This window comes from Bradysia coprophila, unplaced genomic scaffold (assembly GCF_014529535.1).
Source record: "Bradysia coprophila strain Holo2 unplaced genomic scaffold, BU_Bcop_v1 contig_324, whole genome shotgun sequence".
NCBI lineage: Eukaryota > Metazoa > Arthropoda > Insecta > Diptera > Sciaridae > Bradysia > Bradysia coprophila.
In genome coordinates, this window is record NW_023503584.1 from 5,096,554 (window position 1) to 5,120,229 (window position 23,676).

The following is a 23,676-nucleotide window of genomic DNA, read 5'->3' on the forward strand; positions in this document are numbered from 1 at the left end:
ACAATCAAGGGTACACGCATCCTTACATATCAAAATTTGAAGACGTCTGAAAAAAGTGTGTTGTTGCTAGAAGAATTGCTATGCAGTTGTCTGTAAAATGAAACGAAAGGCTAAAATGTATTGAGTATTATTGATACAAAACAGAAGCCTGTAAAATCGGTTAAGATACTTGATTTGTACATGCCATAAACACTTTCAGTCACTGTATTTGCTTAATTACTTAACTGCTTCAAGTAATTTCAAAAATAAAATAAATAAATAAAAACACAAAATTTAGAGTGTCGGCCGTCGAAAGCAATAATTTCCATGTTTGCAACTTCGACGAACACCTATTCAAAACAATTTTATTTGGTATTTTTTACTTATTTTCAAAAACACTCCACACTTTTACTAATATTACCACTTCGCAGCAATTGTTATTTACACAACAATAGATAAAAAGTTGAAAAGTAGAGTTTTCGTGTGAATTTCGTTGATCCGAGGCGCAGCCGAGGTCAATAAACACACGAAAACGAGACTTTTCAACTTTTATAACCGAGTTTTGTAATCTCTAGGTGTGTAATAAGTCACTGTCGACCCTAGGGAAAACAAAAGCATAGGAAATTAATTGAATTATCAACAAAATCAACAAATATTAGGCAAAATACTACTTTCGTTTACAAACGTTTCAATGCAACAACAGATTTTGTTGTTGATTTGGTCATATCGATATTTTTTATGCTTATTATGCATCTTTAAATCTTGCAGCGAATGGAATAGTCAATAAAACAGCATACTCGGTTTGGAAACTGTGGTTTTGATACGGGTAGTTGCATACTTCGTCTTCGGCTCGGATTGCAAACTACACCCTTGTCAAAACAACAGCACCCAAACCTTGTTGCTTAAAACACACTTGTGAGTTCGGGTCGTATCAAAAAATTGATCCCACAGTAATATTCCAATGTAATATTCTATTGCTGTTCACTTCAGTTTATATCCTCGAAAGGGACTGATAATGAAAAATCCTTTGTCAGTCAAAAGAAAATCCTTTGAAAACTAGAAAATCTTCAGAAAACAAAAATCCTTGGAGATTCAAAAAAATCCATAAAAATCAATTGAAAGGAAATCCAGCAAAACTGGTCCTCAGAAAATTATTGAAAATCTTCAGAGGATTTTCTTTCTGAAAATCCTTTGTCAACGAATTTTATAAAAAATCATATCATATCATCTCTGTATCCTCAGTAGAGACTTTTTTTATATCTAATGCTTTATTTTCGAAATGTTTTCACAAATATCATTGTCTCTCACGGACATACCAATGTAACTTGCCGAACAACTTTTCCTCATCAGGATAATTTTGTTTTAGGTGTTTTCTTTTCAAGCTCAGAGTATGTTTTTGCAATATTTATAAATGTTTAAAGTAGGTCCTAGAAGACTTAATGAACGGCTTCAGACCTGGGAACGTTTATAATTTAAAATGGATCTACATAAATGAAAAAAAATCCCAAATTTATTTATTTAAATTATGAACACGATTGTTAATGTGTTCAACTACATGGTTTTATAATGTGTTTCGTTGAACAACAACAATCTATAAATCTCAGGTAGTAATTCTTTGCTATAATCAAACTAAAAAAAACGTTAGATAATTAGCGACTAAAAACGTCTCTGGTAGACAATTTATCTACGAAATTTTTCCGAATATATTTATTGACGATTTCGTTAAATTAAAAACCAATTTGTTCATTGAATCCGAATACTACCACCTCTTCATATCGGTGTGTAGCTCAATAAATTGTCATTTAAATCAGCATATGTCTACAACATTAATGAAAACGTTTAATATTTAAATCACCTTTCAAAACATCAGTGGCGAAGCCGATCTGGATATAATATAGGAATACGAAAAAGCAACCAATTTGTGACATCTTTACAACCGCATTGTTTTGTCATTCCCATAAAGAAGTGAAACCAATTAAAATATTACTCGGACTGTTTTCTGTTTGAATTGAATTGATTCAAATGATGAAGATAATAAATTATTAGATTTTATGGTTCAACTTTAAATAATTTCTCGGTTATATTTCTCTCTGTTTCACGATTATTCTTTTTTTTTTGTTGAAAATAATATTTTTTGACATTTTTATTTAAATTTTCTTGAATACCTAACTAGCAGCGGATGGGAGTGGTGAAGAAATTTGGTTTTTTGATGAGATCAGCGTAAAACAAGCAATTTATGAAAGTTTCAAAGGCATTCAACATGAATGCCATCGTTTTGAAATATTCCATTGTGTGTGGATGCAAAATTTATTTGTTTCTTTGCTGGGGTACGTCAGTATACCTGAAAGTTATTAAGTGTGACTTTGACCTAGCAGATTCGATTGTGAACTTGCTGTTGCAGAAATATAAAAGCTGCTAATATCAATCCCATTCTCTCTATTCAATCCACGTTCGACAGGCGTTACATATTAGAACGAAATTGGACGGATATGGATGAACGAACATGACCAATTTATTGAGTGACTTCAATTTTTTATTTTCCTTAGTCATCGCTGATATTCCAGAGCTACAGTTTACGACCACTACAAACTATGTGTTGAGAATTGTATCTCACAATCACTCGTGGAAATCCTAATCTAGACGGCCATTAGAATGAATCACATCAGAGTACACACGAACGGAGAAAAAAAAGTGAAAAGTCAGTTACAATTGTACGATTGATCAATAAAGACATGTTTCCGAGGACAGCATCCCCAAGTCTCAGTATTTTATTGGTAGAGAACGTAGAATTCTCAACACTATGAAAGTTAAAAGGCTTTTAACTTTTTTTCAAAGAGCTGTCCGGGTATACCAAAGATGTAAAAAACATTCAATGCAGAGAGAAGAAATCGCCATTTAAAAACGCGAAGCTTATTATGGGCCAGAAGAGGTCCTCGACCTCCTAATACGATAAGTTCAAGAACCGCTGCAGCCATTCCTTTACGTCATTCCCTCGTACTTTCTCAATATCGAAGGTTATGATGAAAAAACTAATAAAATGTACACACCAGTCCAGAGTGTATTCTCCGCGACGAAACATTTTCATCACACCAACCCATACAATCAACCAAAAACCATTCATTTGCCAACAGGTATTTATAAACGGAAAATCTTACTTGTCGTAGCATCATTATACAACACAGTCTATGAACCCAAAGTTCATTTTGCACATTTGAAGCGAATGTCAACCAGGCAATATATACCCAGTTTTTAGCAATGGTTTGCATTCAGTGCAAATGCATCGCACCGGTTACATTCTTCGAATTGTAATTCAGGTGTTTGATCTCAACCGACTCATATACGCTGATGGATAGGATTCGTACGAAATATGCTAAGTATTTTTGTAAAATAATGACTCTGTTAACTAAAAACCGCAACGTTTTTTCGTTTGGATTTTATATGCACATAAATCGATTACATGTTGACTTTTGAGCACACAATGTTGAATGCTATGGATATTTTGTACAAGAAAATCTTCTTTTTTTTACGTTGCCATTTTTGTGATTTGAATCATTTTTCACAGAAACAGAGAGACAAAAATGCTATTCACATTTTGCTCATCCATCATCGTTCAGCGCACAACTCTTCGCAGCGAATTATGTGGCATTGAACAATACCAACCCTGTTGTCTCATTAAATTATCGCGCTGATTAACATTTTTCTAGTTACAGAAAAACACTTTCAAATGTCTAAATGGAGTCGGTACTGGAATTCCGTTGTTTTTTGCTAAATAATTTAATATAAAATAGAATTTTGCTTGTCAGTATCTTGTGTATACAATGCTTGAAATGGTATTAATGAATAGTCGCATCGGAACACATAAAAGTATTGAGTTTATAGGAATAATTATGGTAAATGTCCGTTTTAATAAATGAAAGTTTATAGCACGAGACTGAGGCGACTTTTTGAATCGAATTCACTAAAAAATCTCTTATCATAAGTTAAAACCACCGAATTATCATACGTGTGTTGCAAATGATGAACTTAGATGCCTTAGATTTCCATTATTTCTTTCACATTTTTATTCTTATTTTGGGCAACAGCTGAGACATTAAAACGAAATTGCTTTAGTCTTTATTGTTGGTTGAAGATCCCATGTAGATCAAAAATTTCGTCCTTAACCAGGACGTTTGGGATTACTGAAAAATTAGCCCCAGCTGAAATGCCTACAGGTAAATCGTTAAATGAACATTAGAAAAATCATTGAAAACAAACAGATACATCGATTCTCTTCCATCCCACGGCTCACGTGAAGTGAATCTTGAGACATAATTGCTGTTTCGACCTCAGGTGTTGACATCGGTCACTGGTCAGTGTGGTCTGACCATCCTCAGTTGCTATGTCAACACCTTTCACAAGACAGCAGTAAATTTTCTGATTGAACTAGTAATTTGAAAATTTATAATAAAAGTTTTGTCATCTTTCGATGGAATTTCGAAACTTATTGAGAAGCTACTATGAAAATACACCCACAAAACGTAGCACAACAAAGAAAAAAAACTCATTTCATTCAAAACTCATTCGGAGCAAAATATCGAGTAGAAAAATCAAAATACAAAAACAAAGATAGAACAAAAGACTTAAAGTAAAACAAACGCAAACTCGCTCACCCTACCAGCTCACACACGTATCAATCCACACGCTTTCACACAAAAAATCACTCAATCCACTAAAATTCACACAAAATCAGAAAACTAAAAACCACAAAACTATACAAATCAAAAACGTTGACACTGACAATAACAAAAATGTACGGTCACTAATCTAAAACAAAAAAAAAACGCACGGTCACTAACAAAAAGAAGAAATGAAACGAAAAACCAAAAGGAAAACGAAAAAGAAAAACGAAAATTGCCTTCTGTCAGAGTATCGATTCAGTTAGTGTAGTGACCCAAATCTGGACAGCGTTTAATCAGAAGAGTGTATTACCCATCTATCACATGGAATAGGGTATGTGGTGTTGCCCATCCTTCACTTAGAACAAAGCGTGTGGCAGTGTTACCCGTTCTTTTTTAAGAAACAAGGTATGTTTTGTTACTCATCCTGTTTTATTTAAACTATGACAATTAGAACGTGAGGCTAAGAATATATAGTACTGTCAGAAGTCTTACGCTAGCTGCTCAAACTCGATTTTTTCGTTTCCCATTTAATGTCAGGCCTGCCATACTGTGCTTTCACTTAAAATTTCTTTTTTATAATTTTACAATTTTACGATGGTATAACAAAACCATTGAAAAACTTGAGCTATTTTGTTTCAGGTAGATATTTGCAGATTTCAGTTTTGGTTTATCATTACATACCACTAGAGTTGCGTGCAGTAGTGATAACGCATCACGCTATTTTCGACCGGAATATAATATAATCAATTAATTTGTTTTTCGTGCAATTGGACGTTCGTGCGAGTATTTTTCCCAAAGTGAGATGAGGCTACTTGCCCATACTGGCGATCGTTGAGTATTAGCGCAGGCGTGCGCATTTAGACCGCACCGAAAAATTTAGAATTAAATTAGAGGTAGGCCCATATGGGTGCTGCAATTCTTGGACTAAATCGTATGGGACTTAATGGGATTAGCCCCCCTCTTGAATACTTAATACCATTCAGTTCCGCATACACTGATTTATTCTGTTTTTGGATATTCAGTCCAAGAAGTGCGACATCTATCGACATAGGCAGCTGATTTCAATAAGAAAGTCAAACAACATTTGATTGAACAAAATGGAAACAAGAAATACATAAGCTCTTTATTGGCATAGGACATTTGTAAAAAACGTTAAAAGTGCAGTTGCAACTGAGTTATTCACAACATTTCTTTGTGTTGTGATACCTCACCTCACAGTGATTTCACATGGTTCTTTTAATTTTACAAATATCATTCGATCAACAAAATCCGTAATCATAGATATCATTTGTTAACCTTGTACAAACATTAGTGATCTGCTTTCAACAACTACAACAAGAATAAGTTCAGTATTTGTTTTACTTTATAGCGTTTGATAAACATATTGAAGTAATAGATCGTGTATACAACATTAGGATATACTTTCCACACATGAAGTAACAGAATTAATTATTTTGTTGTGATACAGATAATTGAAAGTAATTTGATTTCAAGGCTTCAATAAAATGAGTAAATGTATCTACGACATCGCGGTATTGAATATGACTATGACTTCTGAACATTATCAATTATGCATCACACTTGGATGTTATCCCAAATCAGTAATTCCAATGTATCCCAAAATTAAACTTAGAGAAATCAATACGTACAAATATTGACGTCATCCAAATTACCCCATTTCATCACACATCAGCAATTGGGGCAGTTAGTAGTAGTTAAAGTTGATTCAAAATAACTCGACCTGACACAATGCTCTTCATCAAAGTTTGTCATAAAAATATAATGCTGAGATGATTCGCAATGCAAATTAACATCACCACGACATCAGTCGTCAACAAGTTTTCTAAAATACCTTTTTCATGAAACCTTCTAAAAATTTGCTACATTTGTACTTACTTTGTTAATGGTAATTGAAATCGCATGTTTTCCCGTCCGAATCAAGGATAACGAAGAACAGCATCAAACACGTGATTGTCAATGGGATTATCTGATTATGAATTAATGTGTATACAATATTACAATATATATAAAGACTCCATGCGTCCATGTGAAAAATAAGTGATTTCTTTTCAGTTAACTAGCGGCACGTGCATTGTGAAATTTAAATAAACATTTTTTTTACGTCTCACAAAGGTCGCATAATTGATAATGGACGTTAATTGAGGTGGAATTGATATTTGTATAATGCTTGTATAATATGAAAAAGAGGTGCATCTAGAGTACGAATAGAACGTAACACTAAAAAATACGATTGAATGGTTTCAAATCTGGATGTGCTGCATCTATCATGGGAACGGTACCTCCGACACAAAACTTAAGTGAAATATTGATAATGTATTTGAGTATTAATAAAAGGATGTGTTTTGTTGTATGTATAAGTTCTTGTTCATCTACATCATTGATGAACAAGAACTTATTCTACGAATTACAAGAAATCAAAATGCAACACAAATTGTAGGAAATCCTGCTCATGAATCTGAATTTGTCTCCTTTATGGAACGGAATGTAGTGCTAGATCGCAGTTAAATTTTTCTCAAAAATTTAGCCCACCAATGTATAGAACCTGTTACACCATTAAAGTCCGACATGTTGTGCCAATTCGATTGTTTTACGTTTATCAATTTTTTTTTTTTTTTCGTTTTCTTGTGTGACTGAGCATGAAATTATTTTCTGAAAAATGGAAAATCACTTTTCCGAACTCAAAAAATGGTTTCTTCTGTGGAAGACTTATTAAGCACTAATATATCGTGGAACAGCTTTTTTTAAAGTGCAACAAAAGGACGTCGATATAGTGATTTTCCCAAAAAATGAGTCGGAAGATTCCAAAACTTTGAGGTGACCTCACACCGTCAATTTTATTAAACAAGGTCTTTTTGAAAAGCTAACGTTTTAATTTCAGCTTTTAGCCTAAAGTATAGTTTCCACTTAAAAAGAGCACTCCGTTTAGCCTCCGTCTACATGACAGTTGTAAAATAGAACAAAAGAACTGTCACGCAAACGGAGTGGAAATTGAATTTGTTTCAATTTTTTACTCCGTTTACGTGACAGTTCCTTTGTTCTATTTTACAACTGTCATGTAAACGGAGGCTAAACGGAGTGCTCTTTTTAAGTGGAAACTATACTTAATAGCCTAGCGCTGTGGGTGAGTTCGACTGTTGCATTTAGTCCGTTGCGAATTTGTAACGTTAAAAAGCACTTCGCTTATGTCAGATTCACGTGTGTTTGGAAAAATTACGCAAACTTCTTTGAAATGGTGAATCTGTTCATGGTGCGTCTGAAATATTTAATTTTGAAGAATAGCCTGCTGACAACATTTTAGGAGTGAAACCCAGCCGTTTAACACCTAAACTTGTCTAATCCATCATAGGGAAATACTGTTTGGAAACTAATGCTCAAATGTAGAAGATTTTTTGTAGAATTCTATTACTTAAATGTAGTAGATTTTTGTGAAAGTATTTTAATCAAATGTAGTAGATTTTTGTAGAATTCTATTATATTTCCTCAAGAAGTTACTATAATATCAGCGATCTATTTTTTTTTGAGAAACCTTCACTGTTACGACATTTTGTGAATATTTACCGTATTTACCGTTTAGGACCGTATGAAGTGCAGGTGCTGAAACATACATACTGACGAAAGTTTCCTATCGGCACTATAGGTGTAAGCTAGCAACATTATTAGTAAAGATCACGATACGTCAAAAATTCGCCTCTCTAAGGTTTTTATGCATTGTACGGTAGAAATGAGATGACAGCTCAGCTGCTAATAAAGTAAGCCAATACAATAAACACCGTAATCTTGTACTTATAGCAGTAAAACAACAAAACTTGAAGGACTACAAAACCGATTTTTTATTTGTAAATTTCAATCATTCCAAACGACAACATATTTCTTACAAATTTATTTATCGAATCCATTAACTTCCTTTGATCTAAGTAAAGAAAGATCTTTACTTCTTTTACTTCTTTAATTTCCATTATTGAATTGCTATAACGATAACGTCAACCTGCTAATTTTCATAGTCTCTTTCGTTAACAGATGAAAGAACCGTCATGTGAAAAGGGCAATAATTACCACAATAATAACGTTCAATGTTTATCTTGTGCTTTCAAATAGCCTAAATCTATACGTTCACCAATGGGCATGCAGTGACGGCTCCGGTTTTTGAAGACTTTATACCAGAAATTCCACAGTACCAATCGTTTGAAGCTTTTGTCGTATTTTCGACGACGTTTTTAACGAAATTTTAAAGAGAAGATTTTTTGTATATGAGTGAGTTGCAGAATGATTATTCTTCCAGTAAAATATAAAGCAAGAACAAAAATGTTGCATCAATTATGCATTGCATAAAAAACGTTGGTATACACTTTGATATTTAACATTCAATAACATCGAACTCTATAATTTCGAGGTGCGCGTTGAATTTAAATTTAAAAATAAAAATAAAATAATTGAAGAGAAAAATAATAATTTAAAATATGAAATCTTCTTGCCATGCTGAATTTATTAAAAATGAATCGTTAAACGTGAAGAGAACCAATGATAATGATATACCCTCATGGTTATATGGTGTGCATTGTGTATATAATATCCAAAATGGTTATTCAGCTGTTGTGTTTCTTTCGTCGATACAATAATTATCGATTATATAATGTACCAAAATTACCCAATCCGCACGTATCAAAAAATATTCTGCCTGATCAGATATGAAGCGAACAGTATCCTCGTACATAAAAGTGTATAAAAAATATACTTTTGTGTAAAGCCAAAGGAGTGGCAACATGATTTATTATAGTTTCATTTTTGTTTTACAAAGCAAAGATCTTATCTTTACTTGCTTTCAGAGAGAAACGTCGACAGAGGGTTTTGTATATAACAGGAAAAAAATTCATGTAAATAATGTAAAGCGATGAAAAAATAATCTAATGGCTGCAAAGCCAAATGCATCCATGTCGACGTCGACGTGTATTATGTATACGAACACATAGAAAATAAAACCGATAAGATTTAGGTGTAACAAGACCCAGCACAGTAAAACAATTTTTTTTTTTAGTAACAAAAAGTGGAAAAATTATTAAAAATGTGAATGTAAAACCATCTTGTCGTTAAAGTATTTCTCATCCATTACGACCAATAAAAATTCATAATTACACGCTCTCCTTGTACTTTTTTGCTAGCCGCTTTATCATACGAAGAAATTTATTTCAGGTTTTTTTTTTCTTCATTTTTCAATGCATAATGTGTATGCAGGCGCACAATCGTAAATTTGCATAGAAAAATAATTGAGTGCACGAAAGATTTTTTTTTTCCTGTGATGGAAAACATATAATTTTCGCACATTTCTATGGAAATATTAAAAAACATTTCGAGTTTGAATTGTAATTTTCCATGACTTGTGTACATGTTACTTTAGATTTAGCTTTGTTTTTACTTCATAGCAATATTTATCATAAACTATGGATAAACCTTAAGTACTATGTACAATGCACACCTCTGTCATCGCATGTATACGCTGAGTTGATGAATAACTTTGCGAAATAAGTAAATTTTATTATTTTAAACATTTCTTTTAGCGGCTATTCCAATTAAAACATTTTTTTGTGCTGTTTTCCCATGTTTTAGGTCGCCAACTGTGGAGGAATCCATAGATTTCGTGCTATGATACAAGTGGTCTATTACCTCGCACATGAAAAGTAATTCAATTCGATTTGCATATGATTCAGGTTAGACGAATTTGAGACGCTCTTCTTTTATAGTACGTAATTCCTTGGAAATTTCGTATTCTTCTTAGCGTAACGTAGAAACATTTATCGGAACGCTAAACAAGTGATGAGCTTTAGCAAGTATCTTCTTATATGGCAAAGTTAATGTTAAAACAGGTGAAGTAATAGATTTTGAATCAAAGACAAGACACACGAAATAACAGATTTAATCGATTTGGGTACATTTTTAGTCACTACTGAAAGATGCGAGAGTGGACACGTTTATTTGTCTCGTTGATCCCGTCAAAACAGTCAGAAGCAAAAGTCACAAATGGTAAACCACCATTATCATTCAAATCATTTCTTTTCACTTCATTTTATTTATTTACGATAAAGTAAACTAAGTACATGAATCCCGTAGCTCCGCCTAGTATGCTTTAACAATTCAAAGGAGCTACAAAGGAGATTGTCGTGTAAATCTTTGTACATTTTAATGCGAAGAACGGTGGAGAAAATGTCGACATTTGTGGTCATCTTTTCGCTTTAGTACGTGTATGTTGAGTGAATCATAGATACAAGTTTGGGAATCCCTAATTTTGAAAGACTTAAGCATTTTCACGGTTAGTACAAATGAAACTTGCATCAGAATAGTCGACCTTCGTTTTTTGGCTGTATTTACTCGTCGTTGGTTGACAACGTCGTCGTTCAAATTCAAAATTTCTTTTAAAAGCCATAAAAACGGGAATAATTCGTCTTGAAAAGACCTGACTCTTGGAAAGTTTGTTTGTATCCCAAACAAAGGAGCTGCAATTTTACTAGTCAGAAAAGGAAACTTTAAAGCAAGACAATGATTACATTTCGTGACTGTTACGTAAAAAACACTCCCAAAGATAGCTGGAATGGTAAATACAAGTTTCCCGATTGACGACAGTTAATCCTACACAGACCGTTAGGGTATTATAAGAACATGCATCGAATGTATTACTTAATTCGGTCTAAGTAATTCTGACAGATTGAAATAAAATCTTTTACTTCATGATCATTATTCACGGCAAATTGTTTATTAGTCTAATCAAGGCTCACCTTTTCTTACAGATTAAAAGCATCTACAAGATTGAAGTCTTATGTTTACAGCACGACTAAAATGGTTTTATGTTCGTGTTCTGGGAATTTTATTTTCAAAATGTTTTTCTTTCCTATACATTTTCTGTACACGGTTGTGTGTTAAACATCAAAATCACTCCATACTTTTCCAGTATTTCGGCTCAGTAAAGTCAAATAAAGATTTGATTCTGTCTTGCCCTTTTTTAAATTTTCGTACACGTTATTTCACTTGTTATATTTTCCCTTTATATATCCAACTAAAAGCTACGTAGCTGTACTTACGTATATATATGTATAAGTATATGTACCCTACATAACAAAACTGAATTTTCAATCGAAAATAAAGCAAAACATACAAATATAGACGTTGCTGTACGTTCTATTACTTCGTTTTCGACCTCAGATTAAAGATTTTCCACTCTAGTGACCACCAATAGGGTGTAATTTGCCATACCCAAGTTTAATAGGGTTGCCGTTTCCACTTCCACCGTTTCAATGGAGTTGTTACGTTATAAAAAGTGTTTTTTCCATTCAACTATGTTGGATTGAAGAAAAGGCGAATGAGGGTAAAGGTTTTCTTTGTTCGAGCTTTTTTTTATTTCGGTGTAATGCGTGGTAATACGAGGCAGTTCTTTTCTATTTCTATTACCATGATGAATAATATATATACCCACTGGTAGTGCCACATAAACATGTAAATTGAATGTATATTTTCTATGTGTAACTTCCAACTAATGTCGGTTTATTTGAGCTACTTTAACATTAATAAAAAATTGCTGAATTGCTGATTTTGTTAAAAAAAACCTCAATGGTTACGTTTATTGTTTAGAAATGATGGATTATATTTCTAATGGATTTGTACTTTGAGTACATGAATGTCTTAGTAGGGAATGACCAAAACAGGAAATCAAATAAGAAATTTCACGTCGTCCGTAGCGTATGTTATTTACTTCATAGCTCATCTGATTATGAATGCCATAGTTCACTGAATACGTTAAAGATTTAGGAGCAACGTATTCGAATGTTATCGTAATCGACGACCAAAGTAAGAATTCGATTAGTAAAATACATGTTAGAATAAATGAAGTAAAAGATTTAGTATTTTAAGCAACGGGAGTATCCTATAAATTACTTTAAATGTTACTTACCGTCTATATATAAATGGAAAAGTCGTATATTCTCTTTATATTCATTACGATTATTATTATTCATTATTAACTCTTCAAAACGATTAAGTTTCTCCATTCGTTTTGGCGTAATTTTACTTATCTCGTACGTAACTATCTCTGCAGTATCTCATAATGAATAAATTAACCTTTATTTCGGCTATAATTTCAGAAGTTGTCATTGTTAAGTGTGAGTTTCGAGGGAATTCTTGTACTCTCTTGATTCGTAATTAACAACCAATTTTGTCGGGACGCTCGTTATTTCTATTCCATGTTACCTATGTTTTCATCAAATTTATAAATAAATCGCGGGATCAAAACTCCCGAATTCCGAATTGACAAATTGTTGTAAAAATGTGTAACTTTTTAAGCAGTCTCGACTTAGAAAATCACAAGTGCGCCGCAATAGCCTCGGAAATAGCATTTAATGAATGGACGGTAAGCATATCATCAGTTTTACTTCATTTGATTTCATAGTTTTCAAGAAATTGATTTCAGATCTTTTACTTCATATATTTTTAACATGCGCATTAGCCACAGCTTGTTATTTATTTCTGAAGTCGTTATTTATTCAAATGATTTTAATCAACAGACATATTCTTTGTTGTGACATGACCCTTAAAACCTTAATTTGACGTTATTCAGTTTCCCCTGATAACTGTGCACAAAAACGTCGTAGAGACATTCAACAGGAGATCTTTCATTTAAATTTGTCATTTTATTGAGAGGTGCCTTGATAACACCCGACAACTTAAGAACTAAGAACATTCACTTTTTGTGCGCGGCTTCACCTCAGACCATTCGAAGAAATATCTTGTCGATGTTGCTCATTTTCTTCTTATTTTTTGTTGCTTCTAGCGTAAGTCTAAGGCAATCAGAATGGCTTGCATGGACCAACGCTAACGCATCAGAAACATCAACAGGGTTTTCAGTTCTGCTCTTTAAGAAGTGAATATGGCATTACATGTACTAAATACACTAAAAAGGTTTGTTTTTGAAGTGAGTGGCATACTAAATAAAATAACTAGCGCATGCCCAGCCGAAAACAATTGTCCACTAATTTAAGAATTTTTAATTTAATATGATTTCACATAATCTCATCGAGAAAAATGTAAAAATAATTTAAATGCCAACAAATCCTATTAATTTTTCGTGATTGAAGTTAGCTATTTGAGCGTTTGTTGAGTGTTACTTATTCAGATGTCCACGAAAATTTGAAAATGCCCATTCCCAAGCCCTTGCACTTTTATGGGTTGTCCCATAATATCACTCACCTCTAGTTTGTTAAGATTAAGTTCTACAACCTAATCTTAAAATGTTTAAAATACTTTACACAGTAAAGTTTACTGCTCAAGACTGATGGACTGCCAGTTCTATTTTGTTCAGTTTAGGATTTGCTTCTTTCAAAATCAACTTCTTTTCATCCAAAGACAATCGCAATTACAGTAAACATATTTATAAAACTCAAATCTATGTCTTCAGATCGATTGTCATTTGAATATTTCATCCATTGCTGATGTCGAAATAATGGAAAAATTATATGTTGCAATAATTATCAGTTCGTTTCACATTTAATGGACGAATGTTTTCAAAATAGGTTCATCTAGTATAGTAGTAGAGAAAAAATATGGTATGAGAGAGCCAACGATAGCATAACGATAATTGAAACTTTACCATTATTAAGTCGCTTATTGTTAGACGGATAATTTTCACTACTTTACGCATAAATAATTCAGTAATAAGAGTGTTGTAAAAGCCTCGATTTCAATTAATTCATCAAATATTTATCAAAATTCGTAGCTTTTTTTCTTCAATTCTTTTTTTTTTCGTATTTGTAATTTTTCCATTTAGATAATGGTGTTTCTCATAAATTTCAGTACCGAAATTAAATACACACGCCTCAATCATTTAAGTGGCATGGTCGGAAGGGAAAATATATATAATATGGAAAATGGTAAAGTTGTCAAAACAAAATTGAAATTACATTATTATGCGTGATTATCCGAGGCTTTTCCTCTATATACATCAGAAAACGAATATATTTATTTCGAAATGTCATTCTTTCCATTCCTTTTTCTTCCATTTCGATTCAAATTAGATTGAAGCTTTGGTGTATTTGTATACATTAAAAAAAAAAAAAAACAAAACAAAATTAAAATGTACATTGAGAAGCAAACCTGTCGTTCATGTGAACAGGTATTAATCTGACCAAGATATACGTACACATAAAATTCAATTTCATGGAAAAATGAATGCCTCAGTGAAAATATTGACAGAGTTGACGGTCGGGTCGCAGAATATAACATACAATTTTCATAATGTATTCCATATAATATTTTTCTTTATTTTTTTTATTAATATTATTCTGCCCATATATAAGCCGCCATATTTAATAACACCTTTTGGGTTGCATTCAGAACGTATGTACAATTTTTTTTTTATTTATTCAATGCTGTATTAAGCTGTGTGTACGTACTATGTGTAGGATTTTACACATATAGTAGATACAAAATGTACACAAAAATACAGAAAAAAAAACTAAATAAATGAAAACTACGTGTTCATTCCACATATATAAGTATATTGTATGAACCTCTCTTACATTTATATATCTGGTTTGCATTTTATTTTAATACACTATGTGCCCATTTGTATACCACCTTGTTCGCAAAATGGTATCTTGAACTTGTTTTTAAAAATGCAATTAAAATTGATAATCCCATCTCATCTGTTTGAGATAGTTATCGGCATACTAATTCCACATATTATCTGCCATTGCAGCATCCTATATGTATTCTGCATGGTTTAATCATTCCAATTTTAATGGTTCAAATCTAGAGATTTCCATTCTATAAACAATCTTTCATTACAGATTGCAGGCAAATCATCAGAATGATTTTCGTAACTTCATTTGATTTGAGATATTTTTCGATAGATTGAAATGAAATCTCAGACATCATTAGTTGTAACCACACATTTTAATATAATATAAAAGACGAAGTTAGCTAAGGCTCATCGTTTTTTTTTTTGTCCTCACTATCAATAACAGATGTAGAAATTGCCCGTAAAACGTTGCTCTCTTCTTTAAGATTTAATCCCGATATAAACATCATTTAGTTTACGATATAACTCATAAATGATTTTACTTGCAATTTTTAGCTAAATGTAAAATCATAGCACTGATCCTAGTCAAAATTCGGAGGAATTCGTTCATTGGTTAAAGTATAAGTATACAAAAACCTGCTGTAACGATAGCGTTATTGACAGCATAAAAGGATTATTGTGTTTTATTTCATTCCAACAATACAAGACTAACCTCAATGAGATCACTTGTGCCACTCTAAACCTCGGTATCCCATAATTTGCTTTTAAAACTAATTAAAACGAAGAGCAATACGCTCACAACTAACGTTAATTATTTAGAATATTTTCATTTCGACAACAGAGTTACTAGAGATTCTGAGACGTAAAACTGTAAAGTTATAAGTAACTTCTTTATACAACGTGTGGCAGTAATATGCAGTAATAATGCTTTCGAAAATCGTCCAGCGATCCATCAAATATTTATGATGAAAACAGTTCTAAGCTTCTTTTAAGTCAAACATTGAAATTAATTTCAATTAGAGCTTATAGAGACTATCCACAAAAATTCATTTGAAATTTAACTTCGGTCCACATTTACAAGTTTAAAATTCTTTTGGATTTTGCCTTTTTCAAGGTTCTAAGTACAGGTTAAGACACCTCTAAGTTGTTCACGAAAGCGGTGGCAGCAATCTAGATTTATGAAAGTGGAAATCACCATTTCATCTTAAACAGCAAGCAAGTTCTTCAAGCTGACACAATGCGTTTAATAAATTTTCTACCGCATCGTGGTTGTCTTAGTCTTATCATTCAAAATCTTAGTCTTGTTTGGGATTCTCGAAACTTCGAAACTTAGACATGTTAGTCTGTCAGAAACGATTACAAAAATAAGTGTTGAGCCTAATATCTTCTTAAATGGAAAACTATTTGCTAAGACTAATGAAGTAATAGATTTTTTGTCAAACGCTAGGTAATACTCTTAACAACGAAGACATAGATCTAATCGTTGCATCGTCATGCACTTTCCGTTTTAAAAGGTTAAAAGGTCAAACAGAGTCAAACCAACAAGTTCAGGGAATTGTTTACAAAAAATTGATGAATATTTTTCTGTCAGTGGTAACACAAAACAAAACTTATCATTTTTAAATTTTAGCTAAGCACTTCACTTCATATTGCCACACAGTCAATTGTGCTGAAAAGTTTAATTTTTAATAAGTTTGGTTTCCCAACAAAGAACCAGATGCTTAATAGGTATTGTCTACCTTCCTCCAAACAGTGATGCATTAAGCGTATACAAACGAACATTCACACAATCACTTAATGCAGTTCTACTTTCTCCGATGAAATACGAAATGCACTACAAAAATAATTTTTTTTTTGTCGAAACAAACAAACAAAAAAACTCTCTTACTGTTAGAAAATAACATCCATACGACTTCTGTACAGTTCCGATTGTCAGATGGTTCTGTTGTACGAATAGCAGAATATTTTCGAAAGAGTCTACCTTCCACACACAAACCCAAAGTTATTATAAAAAAGGTCTCGACTAAAATTGCATGACAATTTAGTAACAAATTGCACAGAAATTAAAGTTATTATTTTTCAGTTTAAACTATGTTCGTTCGTACGAAAGGTATATATATATATACAATATAATGAAGCAGAGGATTTTTTTAATACAAATTTTTACACGAGATGCTTTAAAATATAGAGAGAATTTTTTTGTTGTTGTTGTACGCATAGCCAGACAGAAATTAAATTATATTGTTAAAATATGAATATTAATATACATATATACACATCCTGCAATATTACTATATAATACAGTTGAGTGTGCACATAATGTTGATTTGTTCGAGGGGCTAATTATATGTTTCATTTGTTTTGTTGTTGTACTGCACATGTGGTTTTCTATTTAAAAAAAAAAGTTTTGTGGTTTTTTCGGGAAAATAAAATTCAAGTTTTTCATTTTTATTTTCCAAATGTTATGTCGTAATTGACGTTAGGCACGCTTTTTTTACTTTTCATTTGGAATTCCGAAAATATTGTGATGTTAGACATTCCATACAATGTCTTCTTTAAATTTTATTCGATAGATATAGACAGGAGTAATTAATTATACCATATATTCATGCCGCTGCAGAGCGCCGGTAGGCTACCTCGGCATCGCTTAAAAAAACGATTTATTTTGACGAGTTCCCGTTCCAAACGGGAAAAAATTTGGTGCCTCGGACGCAACGTACTATCACTGCAACTTTCCGAATCACGGTGAGGCTTTAAAATTTTAAATAAACGAGTAAGTTAACATCCAGGTTTTTTTCATAAGTGAGTTGGGGAAGGGAAGTAAACAAGTTTTAGGAAAATCCCCTGAGCTGTTCCTGAGAACCAGCACCAGCGTCAACCAGGGCTTGTGGAACAGTGATGACTTAAGATTTACATTGGAATTGGTACAGGGACAAATTCTAAGATTTACAGTGTAAAAATTATGGCTCTCGATAATTTCTTCATTGAGCAATAGCAGCTAAAAGTAAAAATTTCACCATATTGAAAGACTGATATATCCCTTACGAAGCAACTGAGGAAGCCTCTAAATGGTGATCCCAGACTAGTTTTGCACACCCTTTTGAATAGCAAAAAAATTATTTTTGAATCGAAGTTTTCTGTTACATTTTCATAGATTGCACTTTTAGGCTACCCTCGGTGAAATTTGGACGCTTCAATATCTTACAGTATGAGTATTTTCCGTCAATGAGGTTGCTTATATTGTAGCTTAGAGCCTCAGCTTTACAACGATACCAAATATGCCATACCTTATGCTGTACAAGAAATATTGATGAAAAAGTTTTGCATCGAGGTCGCTCCAATCGCAAATCTTTACGATCAGATTTACTTATTTTTTATATTTTCACTCATTTAGTTTATTTTCATTCATTTCTTTAACCTGTCATAGATGGCAAGCATATTAACAGTTCAAACTATTAATTCATTTGATCGAAGATTTTCATAGTGATTTCAGAAATCTTTTACTTCATTTGTGTTGAACATGATTTTTGCTATACAAGACCTCATCAGTCGGAGTTTTCGTTATCGATGAACAGATGAAAGCCGTCTATAACAGGTTAAGAAATAGGCTACTCAATAGTACATTATGATACTGGGGAATATTGCCAACGTTACAGAAAACACGAGTGCAACGAGTGTCTGTATAATATACAAGAGTATTACGCATACAATATGCTCTGGTATCATATCATGTCTGATTGTATTGGCGGAAACGACCAACTTATCGACATATGAATGTAGGCTTATGAACTCTAAAAATTATTTAGAATTCTGAATTATTGTTCGGTATAATACTCCGAAAAACAGTGTTTAATGTCGATATATTCAGCGCAATGCAATAAAAATAAATAAATTGTAGCTCCTTTGAATTGTAAACAAACTGAAGCTACACGGTACACTTTATATTAAAATGTATTTTTGGATTGAATTGAAATTGCGTTAAAAATACTAATTAATTAGTTAAAACTCAATAGAGCGATAGAATTGTCTATTTAAGGGTTTTAGGAAGTTAAATATTTCAATACACCTTAAAACATGTCAATTTCGATTTTCTGATCGATTTGATTTCCTTTATCTAGTAGATTGAAAGTACACTGGTTGTATGTAGTTTCCAAAGTTAGCTGGCAAAGGGTAGCAAAAATGAAGTTATTAAAAATTGGGCATATGTGCACTTCCAAAGATCTTTTCTTAGTGTTGGATAAGGCATATTATTCTCTACCAATACCACCATTTCGAAATTTTCACGGTCGCTCCTGCTCATTGAAAATCGTGATTTTTGACTTTTGATGGTTACAGTTGCGGAACCATATGTTCCAGGGTGATAATTCTTTTACAAAAGAAGAAAAAAAATATTGGTGGTCGACAGCCCTTATTTATTTGCCCCTTTAATTGACTTACGTCACAGTGTTAGCTTCACTACTGGATAGAGCATTTTTCATAAATAGAGCGTCAAAACAACAACTTTTTTCTCTCGCTATTTCTCTCACTTTTTTTACACTTTTCGTGTCCAGTTGTGTAGTCACGTCATTTTTCGTTCCCAGTTATGTCATTTTATTTAAGAATTATTGATTTTATTTTGTTTCTGTACGAAATACACATTCAACGTTGAAACTGTGATCGCAGGGTTGAACCCAGTAAACAAAATATTCAAGTTTGTTGTTATGGTTTGTTAGTATAATAGTAAAATAGTATAATGTCGCACGGAACAAAAAGGTGCTTGTTTTTGACAACGGTGGTGAAAACGTCCGAGGATGGAGCTGAGCTTTCACCACTTGGGTCAAAAACGCACCTTTTTATTTCTAGTAACATAATATACTATTTTTTGTTGAATATCACAATAACACCAGAAACAAAATACCCCTGAACTATAAGATAAAGGTTACAAATAATTTTTAATTAGAATGTTAATTTATTGATAATACTACATTTTTTAGATTTGTTGAAAGAGTTCAGAATCAACCATTCTTTTACATTGAAATTTTAATTTGTTGATAACTGCAATGAACTACAAAACGTTACAATGTAAGGTAAATTCACAAATTTTCAGGCAGTTTCAAAATAATTTATGAAAATAAAAGTGATAAATTGATTAAGTAGTTTTGCATTTGCAGCCTTTTTAAACAAAATTTAAATTAAACTTTTATCAATAGAAAAATGTTTATATCATTCAATTAGAAATTCAATTGGTGATACTGAGTTGCGGGAAATATTTGCTTAAAAAATTTATGGAGAAATACAAACCTATGAACAACACCCTACGATCGAAAGTCTCATTTTTCCACAAAATTCAAGATTTACATACAAAGTACGACTTGAATCTGCAAATGAATGTGCGACGTTTTACGACTAAAAAGAAAGGACGAGCGAACATGAGAAAATTTAGAATGGCAAAAAATTCAATAAAAAAGACACTGGCAGAAAATATTGTTACTTGTCAATTAATTGAAGCAAGGAGCAAATAATGGTCCGATCTAACAACAAATACAATCACGTCGGAAAAGAGGAAGGTTTATGTAGCGAATTTCCGCAAATTCACTGCTCACGATCTGTTATACAAACACTTAAACCGAATTGGTGTCAAGAGTTCCCCACTATGTCCGTTATGCAATTTGTCCGAACAAACATCTGATCACATTATCAATTGCACTAGTTTAACTGCTTTGAAAAACGATTCGATGCAGCAAAACCTTAACGAAGAAGAGCTGTTTTCAGAAATTTATTGGCACGTCAGGGACCGCCAATTGTTAGAATTATTGACATATTTGAACAGAGAATTTGTGAACGATGAAAGTTATGGATCATACATGGTCACTAAAGTACTAGTAAATAAATAAAAAATTGTTGGCTGCAGTATGATAGGATTTCCCGCCACACTGTTTTGAAACTAGGTATAAATACCTTTTTCGATGCTCACATATTCAAAGTCGTTTTACTTGCTCTACTGGTCGTCCAATAAGTTGATCGAGTAAGGTTTACATACTTTATTTTTTAATTATTTGAATGCCTGATTGATAAACAAAAAATATTTAGTATTTAGTGGACTAAAATTATGTAATACTAACTATTTTCTGAATATTTGATTAAAATGCTTCTTCTCGAACTAATAACGCATGCTAAAAGGTTTTTTTTTGGCGAATGAGAGGTTTCCAGCACGAGCCAGAGACGAATCGACTTCGCTAAAAAAATCCTTTTAGCATAAGGTAGGAACACGGCTTTTGATCAACGACGTCGGAAATACTAGTTAGTAGCATATTTTTCCCACACTACTACTGAACGTTTTTGCGTGTGAAATACTGGAGAATGTCGTTAAACGGATTTAAAGTTATCACACTTATTCTCTTACATATTAGTCGAATATTCTTTTCAGACAAGTAGCTTAATAAAATCACCAGAATTTTCGCAGTTTTACTTAAATAAAAAAATGAAAGTCTTCTCAATCGCTTTGTTGGTTGTTATCGGCGCATACGGATACGGCACCCTCGCAAAGAGTAAAAACATTTCTAAAATTTTAAATTTCTTCAAATCGATACTAGCTTTCACCTTAAAACGTTTTTATTTATAATACAGGCCCTTGCCCCAGTACAGGCCTTTACGGAACACCTTATTGCTGTCAAACTGGTTGGTATTATTGCAGCTTTTCCTTAAATTCTTTCGAATTGATTTTTATATTGTTTTTTTTTTTTTTTCATTCAATCCAGATGTACTGGGTATGATTTTTAAAATTATCAACTATGAATTGAGCTAAAAAATTGAAACGGCCTTCAAAGCGAACACCAGATGGCTTCATTTGAATTTGGTTTTATTTAAATGAAAATAATAATTTCGATTTCTTTCCCCTGACAAATTGATCCTTTTGGACTATTGGACTATATCAGGCTTGACAGGTAAGAAATAGTTTAAAAAAATTCTTAATGAAGATTCGACGCACATTATGCACGTTGATCTATGTATATTTCACAGGTATTGATTGTGAAACTCCTCCAACCCCAGTGGATGCTTCTAATTTCAGAGAAACCTGCGAGCGTAAAGGAATTCAATCTCGTTGCTGTGCCTCAAATCGTTCCTCCTCTCGTAAAGTTCTCTTATGTATAAAGGGACCAGTATAAAACATCTTCATTTGCACCTGCACTTTTCTATAATCTCCTTGTTTAAATACAATGCTTAATTTTTAATAAATTTAGGGCAATTCAAATATTCGCACTTCCATTTAATACAAAAAAAAAATCTATGTTCATGCTAGGACAAAGCTGTGATTGTGCATACTGATGTGAGTTTGACGGCTTCATATATGCATAAGCTCAAGCGGGCTGCAATGAGTTTTAGAAAAACGTAAGACTACAGTCATGTGAACTTGACATCGGGAATTTTATGCCCCCGTCGATTGGAGCAATCATAGAGTTATACTCGAGAGTTGGCAAGATGACGTTTTGTCGTTTTATCATCTACCCTTGTGGCCTGTACATGGCCAACCCTATTCGTGAAATATTTAGTAACCCTGACTCGTGTGTCAAACTGTCATACCTGACATGTCCTTGTGATTTTTTTTTGTTTTGATGTGAAGCACATAACAAAAATGTTTTTAATGAAGTGATTGCAGCGTTTTTTTTTAAATATTTAAACAAATCGAAGTAGAAAACAAGAGATAAAATGAAAGAATTGAAGCAGAATCGAGTGATGTGACATAAGAAAAAATTTAATTTTAGTCGGGTGCGAGTTGTCCTTTCGTTCATATTGAATGTGAAAAGCGATTTTATGGTTGATTATCGTAGGTGGGTCGGCCACGAACTCGAATCGCAATGTTGTCAAGCTGAGATCGGCCTGGTTTGGGTCAGGAAGCCGCCGTTAGCTAAAACTTCTTTCGGCTCTATAAAATTGAATTTTAATCCGAATTGAGTGCAGAAAAAATCATGTGTTCCTTGAACCTTTCTGCATACGAGAAACATAAAAGTGATTGAAAACGTATGCAGGTGGCGCTGTAATTCAAGATGGCGCCCGTCAATACAAAAAAGTGTACAAAACTGGAAAATCCAGTAAATGCTTTTTTTAAAGTAATTAATGTTTTTTATTTTTAACATAAACATTAGGAATATTTTCGCCCATGGAACCATGCCAAAAATATTTCATTTTATATTTTTTAATAAATTTTCAAAAATCAAAATGTCATAGAGCGAGAAAAAGTGTTAGGCAATGTCGGCTCTCTAGACCAAACCAGGCCGATCCCAGCTTGCCAACATCGCGATTCGAGTTACGATAATCAACCATAAAATCGCTTTTCACATTCAATATGAGCGAAACGGCTTTTTAAGACAACTCGCACCCGACTAATTTCTTTTAAAATAGAACGTTCCTTCCATAAACAGTTTGATCAACTTTGATTAATTTGTCCTCGTCGGACTCCGGTGAAAATCAGCATCTCTAAACGAA

The 23,676-nt window shown here is 32.7% G+C and overlaps 1 protein-coding gene across 1 annotated transcript; it reads left to right on the plus strand.

Annotated features, from left to right (window-relative positions):
* Nucleotides 1-21,183: 21,183 nt before the first annotated feature.
* LOC119079292 (trihydrophobin-like) lies at nucleotides 21,184-22,432 on the plus strand. Its single transcript, XM_037187080.1, has 6 exons — nucleotides 21,184-21,217; nucleotides 21,620-21,740; nucleotides 21,820-21,870; nucleotides 21,951-21,959; nucleotides 22,128-22,136; nucleotides 22,213-22,432. Exons 2-6 carry the CDS (start codon nucleotides 21,674-21,676, stop codon nucleotides 22,356-22,358), a joined length of 282 nt encoding a protein of 93 aa, XP_037042975.1. The 5' UTR covers nucleotides 21,184-21,217; nucleotides 21,620-21,673; the 3' UTR covers nucleotides 22,359-22,432.
* Nucleotides 22,433-23,676: the final 1,244 nt, after the last annotated feature.